Source organism: Notolepis coatsorum (genome assembly GCF_963971535.1).
Source record: "Notolepis coatsorum genome assembly, chromosome: 2".
Lineage (NCBI taxonomy): Eukaryota > Metazoa > Chordata > Actinopteri > Aulopiformes > Paralepididae > Notolepis > Notolepis coatsorum.
In genome coordinates, this window is record NC_140166.1 from 169,287,909 (window position 1) to 169,304,795 (window position 16,887).

The 16,887-nt window shown below is 49.2% G+C and overlaps 1 protein-coding gene across 1 annotated transcript in view; it reads left to right on the plus strand.

Moving 5' to 3' along the window:
- Positions 1-594: 594 nt before the first annotated feature.
- LOC311224379 (uncharacterized protein) overlaps positions 595-16,887 on the plus strand; it is a 240,717-nt gene continuing 224,424 nt past the window's right edge. Inside the window, exon 1 of the mRNA XM_084309348.1 lies at positions 595-826. Within this exon, the coding sequence (XP_084165474.1) occupies positions 763-826 (64 nt within the window). The 5' untranslated portion in view covers positions 595-762. The remainder of the gene's footprint in view (positions 827-16,887) is intronic.

The following is a 16,887-nucleotide window of genomic DNA, read 5'->3' on the forward strand; positions in this document are numbered from 1 at the left end:
TGCTGCCGATTAGACATCAGCCACTCCCTCTGTAGTGATGTGTCTATAAATAGAACACATGGATTATAAACTAGACAAATAAACAGCAAACAAACATGGCTGGTGGGGTGGCAGATCAGGCCGCAACAACTACCAAGCTCTAAACTACATCTGATTGGACGGAAATTCCAAGGTCTGCTATAGATTTATGTCAGAGTAATGAGTAGTTACTGTAAGCACAATGTATATCAAAAGCACTGTCAGAAGCCACGTCTGAGTAACCACAGCCCTCTCACGTGCCCCTCCCACTGTAGCCTACAATCATGAGATTTGACCAACCTCCTACACTTATATACACAGTACAGTATCCATACATAGCACATAATTCCCTGCCTATTCCAAGCCGGCCTCGACAGACAATGCTGAGCGTTTCTCCCCCACCGGAAATGTGCCCTCCCCCCTCCTTATTCCCCCATCTCTGATTTCGCTTCCTGTCTTGTGTCCTGGCATGCTCCTGCAGTGCAGCAAGAACTGTGACTCATGGTAACTTCCTGCAAAATGAAAACACAGAGGGATCAGCTGACAGGACCATCATCCGTGCGCTGACGACAACAGTGAGCGAAGTTACAGGAAGTAAGTGAGTAGGGATCTTGTAAACATCTGCTCTTCTGACACTTTTGATTTGTTTTTCTGGATGTTTCCACGGATTCATCAGGCAACAAGGAAGGAGACATTCTCAGAAACATAAGCAAGGAAAAGTGAAAGAAAAAAAAATAGTGAAACATGGACAAAGGGTATGAGGCTCTGTCCTCTGGCATTCCAACAGAGTCATGCCAAGTTATAACAGGTATGTACTATGTATTGTATCCAACGCTGTTCCTGTAGTTGTTTCTCACTGAGCTTTGCTATGTGTTCAGGAAACTGAATGTTTGTTTATATAGATATGTGGGGCACCGTATGTAAAGTTGTACATGTTGAAAATAACAGCACATTTTCACTTTCATTTTAGCTGCTGAATGCATCTTTTAAACCGTCCCAATGTGTTAGAAAGTCGCACACACCTTTTGTGTGGGCGGGTCAAATTGTACCCATTTTCTTAAAGGAACATGCCGGTGTTATGGGAAATGCCAGAGTCAATCAAGAAGATACCAATTTCCTGTATGTGCGTTGAGTTGAAAGCTGTCCGGCTGCGAGCTAGCCTAGCTTTGCACAAATTAATGGAAGCGGATACGGATCAGCTAGCCTATAGCTTAAAACTCTGGGAGAGGTGCTTTTGGCCAACAGCTAGACCGCTAGCCTTCTACTGAACGCACAGAGTGGAAATTGGTATCTATCTTCTCGTCTGACTCTGGAGAAGACTGTAAGCACATTTCCCATGATGTTCTTTTAACTCCGCACAAAACATCATTTACCTTACAGTATAGACTACAGTACCACTCGATTTCTGTGTGAGGACAAGGGGTAATTATGTCAACTGACTATAATAGACTAGAACACACTTATCAAGAATAAATAGATTTAAAAGAATATATTATTATTATAACTTCACATGATTAACCATAGTGACATCTGTGGTGTCGGAGGTCAAAATGTACCCTATGTTTAAAATAAATTATGTTTTTTTCCTTAAACCAAATTCTATTTCATTAAAAATAACATATGTCTTGGATATGTCACATTGGCATATCTAGTGGGCCCTGGGGTCATTCGGACTATGTTCTCAGTTTCTGGTTTCATAAGTGATCAAGGACCGTGACATATTGACATTTCTTTACATGAAGGCCTCCCGTTGGGCTTCTGTCTCATTAGGGCTCCACCTCCAGATGTGCCATCATCACGATTAGGATCATACTCAACATCATCCTCATCCTCAGATGGTCCTCCTCGAATTACTTTCAGCCGCTCTCTCTCTCCTCCATATCATTGTCATTATCAAAGTTCAGGATCAATAGCCTCATTAGACAGTGAATTTAGCTCATGTTGGGATTGACCATTATTCACACGGCCGGAAATGATTCCCAACCTGAGCATGATGTAATAGCAAAAGAGTCAATAGACAGATGCTGCTGCACAATGAAATTAACAAGAACTCAACCACGCCTTATTTACAGATACCAATGTTATGAGACATCTGTGTGATATGGTTCATGCCACGCCTCCACAAAACCATACTGTGCTTGTTGGCGAGAAAATAATTGTTCCACTGAGGCTACGTGGGCATAATATTATGAAGAGGAGGAGTTGTGATGAGAGAGTAAGGGGATGTTCTTTATTAGTGTGTGTCGGGGAGATGGATAGATAGATAGAGAGAGAGAGAGAGAGAGAGAGAGAGAGAGAGAGATAGAGAGAGAGAGAAAGAAAGAGGGTGTGTGTGTTCAAGTTCAAGTTCCTTTTGAATGTGTGTGTGTGTTTGTGTGTGTGTGTGTGTGTGTGTGTGTGTGTGTGTGTGTGTGTGTGTGTGTGTGTGTGTGTGTGTGTGTGTGTGTGTGTGTGTGTGTGTGTGTGTGTGTGTGTGTGTGTGTGTGTGTGTGTGTGTGTGTGTGTGTCAGTGTTTCTGCGAGACAAATAGTAGTAGTCCCCGTGGGGGGAGGGGTGTCAGAGGGATTGGAAGTACAGGTCCATACTGCAAGAAAATAATTGTTCCCGGGGAGGGAGGGGAGGGGTGAGGTGTCTAGACTCTAGGATGAATCTTGTTTGAGTCCAATTTGATCCACAGAACTACCGGCAACTTTTTAATGCTGCACGCCATGCTATCAACAACCAATATTCTCTGCTGGGATCATATTTGAGCCATAACACAGGATTGTTATTGGTTATGTTGTGTTTATATAGCTATCTTTATTTTATTTATACTTTTATTTTTGCCTTTCTATAATTTTCTCCCATCCCCCAATTTAGTCGCTGTGCAAATTCCCTTCCTGGTCATTGTGTGCATTGCCCCACTGTCGGCCTGGGGAGGGTGTACTACACTACATGCCTCCTCCGATACATGTGGAGTCACCAGCTGCTTCTTTTCACCTGACAGTGAGGAGTTTCACTGGGAGAACGTGACGCACGCGGTTTCCCCCAGATCCCCTCCCTGCTGAACAGGCGTCTCGACCGACCAGTAGGAGTCGCTGTTTGCAATGACCAGGACTCATACCCCACCGGCTTCCCACCCGCGAACACTGATAATTGTGTTCGTAGGGACGACTGACCAAGCCGGAGGTACCGCTGACAGCTGGATTCAAACCCTACCCCGATGGTAGGCGAGTGCTTAGTCCTCTTATATAACTATCTTTAAGGATATCATGAAGTTCCAATACAAAAAAAAAAACTACAGGGCATTTATTGCATAAATGATGTTGAAAGCGAGTCAAATTGTACCCTAAAACAATAGAGGAGTTAAAAAGAAAATGGTGCAACTTTAACATTTTTACATTACTTTTTCTCACATTTAGGGTTAATGTAGTCTGGATCACAGGACTGAGACTGTTGGTATAAGCATGCCATTGGTTGACTATTTCAGTCGGAATTCTACTCCCCTTCCACTATCTGTGACACTGTTTTGCAAGGGCACCGTCGCTGCATTCTGGGCTTATTATGATTGTGATTGATTTAAAGAAATACAAACAAGAGTTTTTTCCCCCTATAGCAGAATGATAATAGATTCAGCCAGACCTCTCTCTGAAGCTGGCACAGTGCTAACGTAGTATTTAGCTAAATGTTAAAGGTCCCATGCATTATAAATGGCCTTTTCCAGTGTTTAGCATTGTATCCTAGCAATTGGGGATTATATCAATGTGGTCTGTGTTGTGAATTATCATATTGACTCATCAGTCTAGTCTCGAGTTCACGAGATCTTCCCTCACTCAACTAAGCTGTTCTGATTTGACGGTATTGCTGATGTGAATAAGGTACTCATTTGCAGTAATGCCCCCTCTATGGTTGTAGCGCATAGTGTAACCCGACACTTCCTCAAACGGGTTTTGACAGAGGCAGAGAACGAGCGAGCGAGAGAGAGGGAGGGAGAGAGAGAGATAGAGAGGGAGAGAGAGAGAGGGACCGGCGGGACCGTGCAGAAGTGTGTGTAAATGTGTGTGCGCCATCTCTCTCCCTTGTCGGAGCATTTACACACAAACTTGACTGCGTGTGTGTCTGGGACGCATCTCTCCTCTCTCTCTCTCTTGTCGGAGCATTTACACACAAACTTGACTGTGTGTGTGTCGGGGACGAATCTCTCCTCTCTCTCTCTCTCTCTCTCTCTCCCTCTCTCTCTCCCTCTCTCTCTCTCTCTCTCTCTCTCTCTCTCTCTCTCTCTCTCTCTCGCTTGCTCATTCTCTCTCTCGCTCTCTCTCGTATGTATCACGCTGTGTGGGTGACTGTCACTGAAAGCGCTTATGGGCGGAGCTTTTGAGTACTTCATTAGAAATATAAAACAATGAATTTTTTTGAAAAAAAACTTACAGATGTCTTCCATAGACTCATAGTAATTGTGTAAAGTTGCCCAAATAGTGCAAGGAATAGCAATGCATGTCCCCTTTAAATGTCTAGTTTGCATCCTAAATATGTAGCTAAATGTTAGATGTAGTCACTAAACTAAAACTGTAGCTAAATGTTAAATGTATAGTTTGCAAACTAAATATTTAGCTAAATGTTAAATGTAGACATTGCCAATCCATATATTTAAATAAATGTTAAATGTAGATGTTGCACACTAAATATTTAGCTAGCATGCAAATAAGTAGGCGGCACTAACTAAATGTTCATAATATGTCACCTCCCACCGTTGACATATTTTGGCTGCTTCCTTGCTAGCCCAAAATAGCCTGGAAATGTTAGCATTGCAGATCAGGTGTAAGCAATGTGGCTTTTACAATTAGGCAAGTTAATGAAACATATAATCCTCTTGTAAAATGTCATTACTTCTCACCACACATGTAGTTTAACGTTTTAAGGTTGATCTAGTGCTGGGTATTGGTACTACACAGCTGGGGTCAAAGATCAGATGAGAAAACCCAGGGAGAGTGACTGAGGTTGGATTTAGGTGACATCTCTCCATAAAAAAATTGTTTAGTTTGTTGACTGCATTTAACCTCTTATACCGGTCCGGTGGTGGACCGCAAATGACATCACGCCATAAATCCATCTCTACAGACTGTATGAATTAATGAATGAATCATTTTTCAAATATAGCCAAGAGTAAATACCCTAACCCTGTCAAAACAGCAGTCAAAGTGCATATTTTCAGCAATACGTTTGTTTACCAATAGGTTAAAGTGTTATTAGTGAAATATGAGAAATCTAGTCCGAAAAAGGCGATTATTGACGCTAGGAAATGTGCACCACCATTTTGTTTGTATTCATATGAGAAGAGGAGACCCAGGGCTTAAATTTTTTTTTTTATTGATATTCTCATTTGGTTCATTACAATTTACTCAAGCCTAGTAACAGACACAATATTTCTGACACTGGGAATACATTCCCTGAGATCCATAGATGTCCCTAGATACTAGGTTCTACTCCAACATCATCAACAATAGCCCCGGCAATTCTAAACAGCTTTTTCCACCATACACCACCTCCTCAAACCCCAAACCCAGGCACACAGAGAGACCACTGAGAAGCGGTGTAATGACTTCATGTCATTTTTCACAGCCAAAGTTGAGGGCATCCGCTCTCTCCTCCCCGGCTCCTCTTCTTCACCTGCTCCACCTGCTGTCCTACAGCCTGAAGTCTCCCAGCTCCTCCACTGTTTCAGTGACACCACGCAGCATGAGGTCGAGGCCATCCTCGGGAGGATGAAGTCATCCACGTGTGCTCTGGATCCCCTCCCCACAGCCCTGGTGAAAGCCAACATCCGCACTATTGGTCCCCTTATGACCAGCACCATCAACCTCTGCTTGCAGGCTGGCCACGTTCCACCCGCCCTCAAAACTGCCATCATTACCCCCCTCCTGAAGAAACCCACCCTGGACCCAGAGGCCCTGGTCAGCTACCGGCCCATCTCCAACCTCCCGTTCCTCTACAAGGTGCTGGAGAAGGTAGTTGCGGTGCAGCTCCAAGCACACCTCAGAGACAACAATATCTTCGAGAAGTTCCAGTCTGGGTTCCGCTCTGCGCACAGTACAGAGACAGCCCTGGTCAGGGTCACCAACGACCTTCTGATGGCGGCGGATGCTGGAACCCCATCCATTCTGGTCCTTCTCTACCTATCGGCAGCCTTCGACACGGTGGATCATTCCATCCTACTGGACTGTCTCCATTCAAACGTCGGACTCCGCAACCTAGTCCTTGGCCTGTTCCAGTCCCTCTTGGCTGGTCGGACTGAGTGTGTCTCCCTTGGAGGCGCAACAGTCATTCTACTCCGGAGCTGTAGAGAGCATCTTGACTGGAAACATCACTGCCTAGTATGGAAACAGCACGGCACAGGACAAGAAGGCCCTACAGAGAGTGGTGCGCTCAGCCAAGCGTACCACGGGTATTGCACTACCACCCCTGCAGGTTCTATACAACAAGAGGTGCAAATCCAGAGCCTGCAGAATAATGAAAGACCCTCACCACCCCAACAACAGACTGTTCATGCTGCTGAGGTCAGGCAGACGCCTGCGAACACCAGTTACTAGGACAGAGAGACTTCGGCTCAGCTTCTTCCCCCAGGCCATCAGAGCCTTGAACACTGAACTCTCCACACACAAGCACACATGAGCACACACACGACACACACACTGTACACGCTCACACACTAGCAGCCACTTTAACGTGAGCAAGCACACACTCATGCTGCACACGCCCACACTTATGGCCACTAAGGAAAGGTCACTTTAAGAATAGTATAGTATAACTTGAGATTGTATAATATAGCATGTACATAAAGACCCAGTGCCTCATCCGTAGCAACAGTGTATTGCACTACCACAGGACCTAGCATGTCCTACCATGCTCTGTAAATAACTTATGTACATATACCGATATGCCCTACTCTGTTTACTTGTTTTATTGCACAATGTCGTTCTATTGGATTCTATTATATGTTATTACTATTGTATTATGCACATCGTTGCGGGCAAGACCACCCGCATTTCATTGTATACTCGTATGCCGTGACAAATAAAACTCTTGACTTGACTTGACTATCCTCCAACCACCCCGTCACCTGCGGTGTCCCCCAGGGATCCGTCCTCGGCCCCCTGCTGTTCACCCTATACATGCTCCCCCTCGGCCGCATCATCAGCCGGCACGGTGTGTCGTTCCACTGTTACGCTGACGACACCCAGCTGTATATCCGGATTACACCATCATCACCTTCATCACCCCCCACACTGACCGCTTGCCTGGAGGAGACTAAGGCGTGGATGAACCACAGGTTTCTCCAGGTCAACAGCTCCAAAACTGAAGCCATGCTGATCGGTACCCCACACCAGGTCCGGTCATCCACCATCACCACCATCTCCTTCTCCGGTCAGGACATTCCCCTCTCCACCCTTGTCACCAACTTGGGCGTGAAAATGGACCCCCACCTCACATACGAAACTCACATCAAACACCTCTGCAAGACCTCTTTCTTTCACCTCAGAAACATCACTAAACTCCGTTCCTCACTCACCCTGGCAGATTCCGAGAAACTCGTCCACGCCTTTGTTTCCTCCAGGCTGGTCTATTGCAATGCACTCCTCATCGGGATTCCTAGTAAAAGCATTCAAAAACTGCAAACCATCCAGAATGCGTCTATATTAATCCCAGCCCAAGAGTGCTTCGCGTTTCTCTGATTGGCCACGACGCCCATGTGACTGCGGTGCACGGCAGAGCAGCAGAGCGGAAATAGGCTGCTGCTCCGGCGAAAGAAAGACAGGCATTCTATTGCCATGCTCTGCGACAAACTCTAACCTTAACCAACTCCGAAAGAATGCCTAAACTTAACCCTAACCTTAACCAACTCCGAAAGAATGCCTAAACTTAACCCTAACCTTAACCAACTCCGAAAGAATGCCTAAACTTAACCGGCGAAAGAATGCCTAAACGTAACCGGCGAAAGAAAGACAGACGCTAGTTACGTTTATATAGAGAGATGATAAATTAATTAAACATAAAAAAAAAAAAAAAAAAAAATTTGAAGTGATTCAAACTTGTCACCAACACACCGGAGGCTCCACAGCAAGCTGAGAAACGAGTTGAGCTAACCATCGATGTTAAATCAGGGGGGATTACGGCTGCATAATGCCGCGGCAACCTATGCGCCGCTGCCGCTCTGCCGCGGGGCGTGCTAGGTGTTGTCGCGGCCAATCAGGGAAAACGCGGAAGCACTCTTGGGCTGGGATTAAAGAATAGGCATCCAGAATAGCGCTGCTAGGATCCTGATGAGGGTGCGCAAATATGATCACATCACCCCCACCCTCAGATCACTTCACTGGCTCCCTGTGGAACACAGGATAGAGTACAAGGTCTCCCTCCTCACTCACCAGTGCGTACACAGTGGTGCCCCTGCCTACCTCAAGGAACTCCTCACCCCCCAGTCCTCCTCACGCTCCCTCCGCTCCGGCACAGCCTACCTCCTCAAAGCCCCCAGGACTAAGCTTCACACCATGGGCGATCGAGCCTTCTGCTCTGCCGCACCCAGACTGTGGAATGCTCTCCCCATCCACCTGAGAGCACCACAATCCGTCATGCCTTTTAAAAGGGGCCTAAAAACATTTCTTTTTAACAAGGCTTTTGCCTGAATTTTTCTTTAAATTTTATTTGAACTTCTATAAAAAAAAATTCATTCTTTTAATCTATTTAATTTTTATGTTCTTCCATTGGTTGTTTTATTCATTTTAATTGTTTTATTCATTTAACTTTTTGTCTTTATCTCCTGTAGCACTTTGAGATTTTTACAAATGTAAAGTGCGGTACAAATTGAATTTATTATTATTATTACCAAGAACATGCTAATGGACCTTGTAGAAGTGGAGCAATCTTCCATTTACTTAGGTATGTATTTTTAGGTGGATTTTCAGAAAATACAGTAGGGCTAGGGCTCAAGAGGTTAACATTTAGCTGAATATTAAATTTAAAATTTTAACATTTAGCTTATTATTTTGCTTAGCGATTTCTACATTTACATTTAGTTAAATATATAGCTTGGCAAACTAAACATTTAATATTTAGCTAAATATTTAGCTTGGCAATATCTACATTTACATTTTGTTTAATGTTTCATTTGGCAGGTTATGTGAGGTTTTGCCCGCTGCTCACTACCTTTTCTCTGTCTTCTTTAAGCCTACTGTTAGGAATTCCCTACTCACTCTCTCTAGCCCCCACCCTCTCGTTCCTTACCCTTAGTGGCCACACCTGTTTGATATTCTATTATCTCTCGCACCTGTGATGGCAGGCTAATTAGTCCCCCTGTGGGCTTTAAATACCAGGGCGCTTCCCCTCGTTTTGGCGTGGGGTCGTGTTGTATTCATGCTGAGTCATATTCTCTAACATCTAGACTTTTTCGGGAGATCCTCTGGTCTACCAATGCTGTAAGATGGATCTCTCCAGCCTTGAGATGTTTGCTCCAGCCTTCGTCTGCTGTCGCCGTAGCCTGTGGAGGAGACTGTTCTGCGCTCCCTGTAACTTCCACGGGAGGCACCCCAGCGTTCCACTGCAGACCCCAGCGCAGCTGTTCGTCCTGACGCACATCTAGACCAACGCGCATCTCCCGGACCCTCGGGCTTGGCACGCACTCCAGTCACCAGCGCGCAACGCGCATCTGCAAGGGCTTGGCACGCTCTCCAGTCACCAGCGCGCAACGCGCATCTTCAAGGGCTTTGGCCACCTGTCGCCGTTTGCCTGGAGGGAGACATTGTACTGCGCTCTCTAATTCTCTACGGGAGGTATTCCAGTGTTCCACTCCAGACCAGCGCGCCAGATGCGCTCAAGCCTTCGCCACCTGCCGCCGTTTGCCTGGAGGGAGACACTGTACTGCGCTCTCTAATCCTCTACGGGAGGTATTCCAGTGTTCCACTTCAGACCTTCGAGCTTGGCACGCTCCTCCGTACCAGCGCACAGACGCGCATCTTCCAGACCTTCGAGCTTGGCACGCTCCTCCGTACCAGCGCACAGACGCGCATCTTCCAGACCTTCGAGCTTGGCACGCTCCTCCGTACCAGCGCACAGACGCGCATCTTCCAGACCTTCGAGCTTGGCACGCTCTCCAGACCTCAGCGCGCCGACGCGCATCTTCCAGACCTTCCTGCTTGGCACACTCCTCCACGCAGACGCACCAGATGCGTCTCTCGGTTCCGACGCGCACACCAAGGTGTGGCGCGCACTCTGTTCCTCGGCTCCGACAGCGGCTACCCGGTGGACGACACCCTCGCCACCGCCACTGTTCCGACGCGCACACCAAGGTGTGGCGCGCACTCTGTTCCTCGGCTCCGACAGCGGCTACCCGGTGGACGACACCCTCGCCACCGCCACTGTTCCGACGCGCACACCAAGGTGTGGCGCGCACTCTGTTCCTCGGCTCCGACAGCGGCTACCCGGTGGACGACACCCTCGCCACCGCCACTGTTCCAGCACTCTGTTCCTCGGCTCCGACAGTCGGCTACCCGGTGGACGACACCCTCGCCACCGCCACTGTTCCAGCACTCTGTCCCTCGGCTCGGACAGCCAGCCACCCGGTGGCGATGCCCTCGCCCCGCTGCTGTCCCTGTACCATTACGCTTACGCCTGGGTGAGTTTTGATTGTGATGTCACTCACCCAGCGTAGTGCCCTTGCCCCCGTTCCCGCTGCTGTCCCTGTACCTTTACGCATACGCCTGGGTGAGTTTTGATTGTGATGTCACTCACTCAGCGTAATGCCTCTTGCCCCCGTTCCCGCTGCTCTCCCTGTACCTTTACGCATACGCCTGGGTGAGTTTTGATTGTGATGTCACTCACTCAGCGTAGTGCCCTTGCCCCCGTTCCCGCTGCTGTCCCTGTACCTTTACGCATACGCCTGGGTGAGTTTTGATTGTGATGTCACTCACTCAGCGTAATGCCTCTTGCCCCCGTTCCCGCTGCTGTCCCTGTACCTTTACGCATACGCCTGGGTGAGTTTTGATTGTGATGTCACTCACTCAGCGTAATGCCTCTTGCCCCCGTTCCCGCTGCTGTCCCTGTACCTTTACGCATACGCCTGGGTGAGTTTTGATTGTGATGTCACTCACTCAGCGTAATGCCCCTTGCCCTCGTCCCGCTGCTGTTCCTGCACCATTACGCATACGTCTGGGTGAGTTTTGATTGTGATGTCACTCACCCAGCGTATTGCCTCCTTTAGTTCTCACTTGGATATTATTTTGGACATTCCATCTCCCACTGTGTGTTTGTTCACACGAAGATAGTATTTACTTTGTTACTTTGTTTTTTGGACTGTTCTGCATCTGCTCTGTTTTTTCCCTTTGAATATTAACCCTCTCCTCTGTTCTGCAGAGCGGCCCAGATGTTTTCCCACCAGTCCCCAGTTCCTCCCTGTTCCCCAGCCCGCCTCCGCGGGCCTCTGTTCCCTCTGTCACCAGAACCTGGCCCTCTGTTCCCCAGAACCTGTTCCCTATGTTCCCCAGTACCTGTCCCTCTGTCCCTAGATCTCCTAGTCCCTAGTCCTCTATCCCTAGTTCTCCTAGTCCCTAGTCCTCTATCCCTAGCTCTCCTAGTCCCTAGTCCTCTGTCCCAAGGCGTTCCCTTAACCTTCCCTTAGGCGTTCCCTTTACCTTCCCATAGTGTTCCCTTTACCTGCCCACCTCTTAAAGGCACTTTACCTTCCCCTCTTGTGTTATTCCAGTGTTTTGTGTTTTCTCCCTTAAAGGGACAGTGCCCTTTTTCCCTGTTCTAAATAAATATCTGTTTCTTGGCAAACCATCATACCTGTCTTGTGTTGTGCGATTGGGGTCGGTTACAAACCATAACAGTACGACCCCACCAAGTCTACGACCCCAGCCAGCACAGACTGTGTATGTTGAGTTTGCCTTTTTTTTTTCTTGTTCCCTCTAGCTCCCCTGTTAGCCCTGTTAGCTCCCCTGTTAGCTTGTTAGTCTCCCCTCTAGCTCCCCTGTTAGCCCTGTTAGCTTCCCTGTTTGCCCAGTTTAGCTTCCCTGTTAGTCCTGTTTAGCTCCCTTGTTAGCCTGTTACTCCCCTGTTTAGCTTGTTAGTCTCCCCGGTTAGCTCCCCTGTTTGCTTCCCATTTTGCCCTGTTTGACCCCCCTGTAGCTAGCCATGCCCTGGCAGCTAACCCAGTCCCTCAGCAGAGCCCCTGTCTGCTAGCTTAGCCCCGGCTGCTAGCACAGCCTCTATGTTTATGCAGCCCTTGCTGCTGGCATAGGCCCTGTAGCTAGCCATGCCCTGGCGGCTAACCCAGTTTCCCTCTGCATGGCCCCGGTCTGCTAGCTTGGCCCCGGCTGTTAGCACAGCCTCTATGTTAATGCAGCCTTGCAGCTGGCATAGGCCCTGTAGCTAGCCAGGCCCAAGCAGCTAACCCGGTCCCTCTGCATGGCCTCCACTTTTTTGTGTAGTTTATCCCACTGCTAGGACTGCCCTTTCAGCTAGCAAGGTCAGTTTTTCTCACACAGCTAGGACTGTCCTTCCAGCTAGCTTGTGCTCTCATGCTGGTCCAGCCCTGTCTGCCAGCCTAGCTCCGGCAGCTAGCGCAGCCTCTATGTTGATGTAGCAGTACAGCTAGCATAGGCCCTGTAGCTATCAGTGCCCTGGCAGCTACCCTTTCCCTCTGCTAGCCTGGCTCCGGCAGCTTGCGCAGCCTCTATGTTGATGTAGCAGTACAGCTAGCATAGGCCCTGTAGCTATCAGTGCCCTGGCAGCTAACCTTCCCTCTGCTAGCCCTTTCCCGGTGCTTCCATGGTTACCCCTTAGCTACCCTGCTTGCCCCTCAGTTCCTCTAGACCAGTTGCTCTAGACCAGTTCTCTAGACCCAGTTCCTCTAGACCAGTTCCTCTAGACCAGTTCTCTAGACCAGTTCCCTAAACCAGTTCTCTAGACCAGTTCTCTTGCCCAGTTCGCTAGACTAGTTCTCTAGACCCAGTTCCTCTAGACCAGTTGCCCCTCTGCTACCCTAGTTACCCCTCGGCGACCCTGTTTCTTTTGCTAGCCCCACTCTTGTGGTGGCTTCCCCTGCTGGCTTGGCCAGTACCTCTTGTTTTGCCCCCTGCCACTCTGTCTGTATTTGTTTTGGGTCGCCGGGTGGCTCCCGTTGAGGGGGGGGTACTGTGAGGTTTTGCCCGCTGCTCACTACCTTTTCTCTGTCTTCTTTAAGCCTACTGTTAGGAATTCCCTACTCACTCTCTCTAGCCCCCACCCTCTCGTTCCTTACCCTTAGTGGCCACACCTGTTTGATATTCTATTATCTCTCGCACCTGTGATGGCAGGCTAATTAGTCCCCCTGTGGGCTTTAAATACCAGGGCGCTTCCCCTCGTTTTGGCGTGGGGTCGTGTTGTATTCATGCTGAGTCATATTCTCTAACATCTAGACTTTTTCGGGAGATCCTCTGGTCTACCAATGCTGTAAGATGGATCTCTCCAGCCTTGAGATGTTTGCTCCAGCCTTCGTCTGCTGTCGCCGTAGCCTGTGGAGGAGACTGTTCTGCGCTCCCTGTAACTTCCACGGGAGGCACCCCAGCGTTCCACTGCAGACCCCAGCGCAGCTGTTCGTCCTGACGCACATCTAGACCAACGCGCATCTCCCGGACCCTCGGGCTTGGCACGCTCTCCAGTCACCAGCGCGCAACGCGCATCTGCAAGGGCTTGGCACGCTCTCCAGTCACCAGCGCGCAACGCGCATCTTCAAGGGCTTTGGCCACCTGTCGCCGTTTGCCTGGAGGGAGACATTGTACTGCGCTCTCTAATTCTCTACGGGAGGTATTCCAGTGTTCCACTCCAGACCAGCGCGCCAGATGCGCTCAAGCCTTCGCCACCTGCCGCCGTTTGCCTGGAGGGAGACACTGTACTGCGCTCTCTAATCCTCTACGGGAGGTATTCCAGTGTTCCACTTCAGACCTTCGAGCTTGGCACGCTCCTCCGTACCAGCGCACAGACGCGCATCTTCCAGACCTTCGAGCTTGGCACGCTCCTCCGTACCAGCGCACAGACGCGCATCTTCCAGACCTTCGAGCTTGGCACGCTCCTCCGTACCAGCGCACAGACGCGCATCTTCCAGACCTTCGAGCTTGGCACGCTCTCCAGACCTCAGCGCGCCGACGCGCATCTTCCAGACCTTCCTGCTTGGCACACTCCTCCACGCAGACGCACCAGATGCGTCTCTCGGTTCCGACGCGCACACCAAGGTGTGGCGCGCACTCTGTTCCTCGGCTCCGACAGCGGCTACCCGGTGGACGACACCCTCGCCACCGCCACTGTTCCGACGCGCACACCAAGGTGTGGCGCGCACTCTGTTCCTCGGCTCCGACAGCGGCTACCCGGTGGACGACACCCTCGCCACCGCCACTGTTCCGACGCGCACACTACCCGGTGGACGACACCCTCGCCACCGCCACTGTTCCGACGCGCACACCAAGGTGTGGCGCGCACTCTGTTCCTCGGCTCCGACAGCGGCTACCCGGTGGACGACACCCTCGCCACCGCCACTGTTCCAGCACTCTGTTCCTCGGCTCCGACAGTCGGCTACCCGGTGGACGACACCCTCGCCACCGCCACTGTTCCAGCACTCTGTCCCTCGGCTCGGACAGCCAGCCACCCGGTGGCGATGCCCTCGCCCCGCTGCTGTCCCTGTACCATTACGCTTACGCCTGGGTGAGTTTTGATTGTGATGTCACTCACCCAGCGTAGTGCCCTTGCCCCCGTTCCCGCTGCTGTCCCTGTACCTTTACGCATACGCCTGGGTGAGTTTTGATTGTGATGTCACTCACTCAGCGTAATGCCTCTTGCCCCCGTTCCCGCTGCTGTCCCTGTACCTTTACGCATACGCCTGGGTGAGTTTTGATTGTGATGTCACTCACTCAGCGTAGTGCCCTTGCCCCCGTTCCCGCTGCTGTCCCTGTACCTTTACGCATACGCCTGGGTGAGTTTTGATTGTGATGTCACTCACTCAGCGAATATGCCTCTTGCCCCCGTTCCCGCTGCTGTCCCTGTACCTTTACGCATACGCCTGGGTGAGTTTTGATTGTGATGTCACTCACTCAGCGTAATGCCTCTTGCCCCCGTTCCCGCTGCTGTCCCTGTACCTTTACGCATACGCCTGGGTGAGTTTTGATTGTGATGTCACTCACTCAGCGTAATGCCCCTTGCCCTCGTCCCGCTGCTGTTCCTGCACCATTACGCATACGTCTGGGTGAGTTTTGATTGTGATGTCACTCACCCAGCGTATTGCCTCCTTTAGTTCTCACTTGGATATTATTTTGGACATTCCATCTCCCACTGTGTGTTTGTTCACACGAAGATAGTATTTACTTTGTTACTTTGTTTTTTGGACTGTTCTGCATCTGCTCTGTTTTTTCCCTTTGAATATTAACCCTCTCCTCTGTTCTGCAGAGCGGCCCAGATGTTTTCCCACCAGTCCCCAGTTCCTCCCTGTTCCCCAGCCCGCCTCCGCGGGCCTCTGTTCCCTCTGTCACCAGAACCTGGCCCTCTGTTCCCCAGAACCTGTTCCCTATGTTCCCCAGTACCTGTCCCTCTGTCCCTAGATCTCCTAGTCCCTAGTCCTCTATCCCTAGTTCTCCTAGTCCCTAGTCCTCTATCCCTAGCTCTCCTAGTCCCTAGTCCTCTGTCCCAAGGCGTTCCCTTAACCTTCCCTTAGGCGTTCCCTTTACCTTCCCATAGTGTTCCCTTTACCTGCCCACCTCTTAAAGGCACTTTACCTTCCCCTCTTGTGTTATTCCAGTGTTTTGTGTTTTCTCCCTTAAAGGGACAGTGCCCTTTTTCCCTGTTCTAAATAAATATCTGTTTCTTGGCAAACCATCATACCTGTCTTGTGTTGTGCGATTGGGGTCGGTTACAAACCATAACAGGTTACACATTTAACATTTAGCTAAATATTTCATTTGGCCATCTACACATTTGACATTTAGCTAAATATTTTGTTAGCCATTGCCTGAATTACATATTTAGGCACAATGTTTCAATAGCAACATTAACATTTAAAGGGGACATATTTAATACAAGTTAATATAGATCTTTGAAGTCCCCTAAACATGTCTTTGAAGTGTTTTGGCTGAAAGAATTTTTTTTTTACACTCAGATGATGTATTCTAGCACAGTGGTTCCCAAACTGTGCACTGATGGTCGGCGAGGGTATTGCAGGTGTTCCTTGGAAAAAAAGCTAAATAAAATAGAAAATAATAGAAAATGTATGTAATATAATTTTTATTTAATTTAATTTAAGTTGTGGAATATAAAAGATGGTATTATAGTTTGTTATTCTATCAAATTAGGCTAATCATTATCGGTAAATAGTGGCGCTTATGCATGACGACAGTTTTAACCAACGCTCCCTCTGCACCTCTGCACGCTCCCTCTCTCTCTCTACCAAATCCATACTGAGACAATGGAACTCTCTCTCTCTCTCTCTCTCTCCTCCTCTCTCTCCTCTCTCTCTCTCTCTCTCTCTCTCTCTCTCTCTCTCTCTTCTCTCTCTCTCTCTCTCTCTCTCTCTCTCTCTCTCTCTCTCTCTCTCTCTCTCTCTCTCTAATAGCCCTTTTACAACTGGCCAGGCTCCGTGCTGGAGCCGGTTCCCGAACGTAATCTCGCACCGGCTGGCGCGTTCAGACCGGGATTAATTGGTTCAGAACGTGACAAATCGGTGCTCAGCTGGCACCGGAAAATAGTTGTTTTTCCTCGCGAACCGTGACATCATCAGTGGGCGTGTCATATTCTAGGCTGTGAAGACGGGGAAAGTAGAGAGTCGGCATTGCACTCACCGATTCATTCAACAGGAAGCGATTTGCAATACACCATCCAACC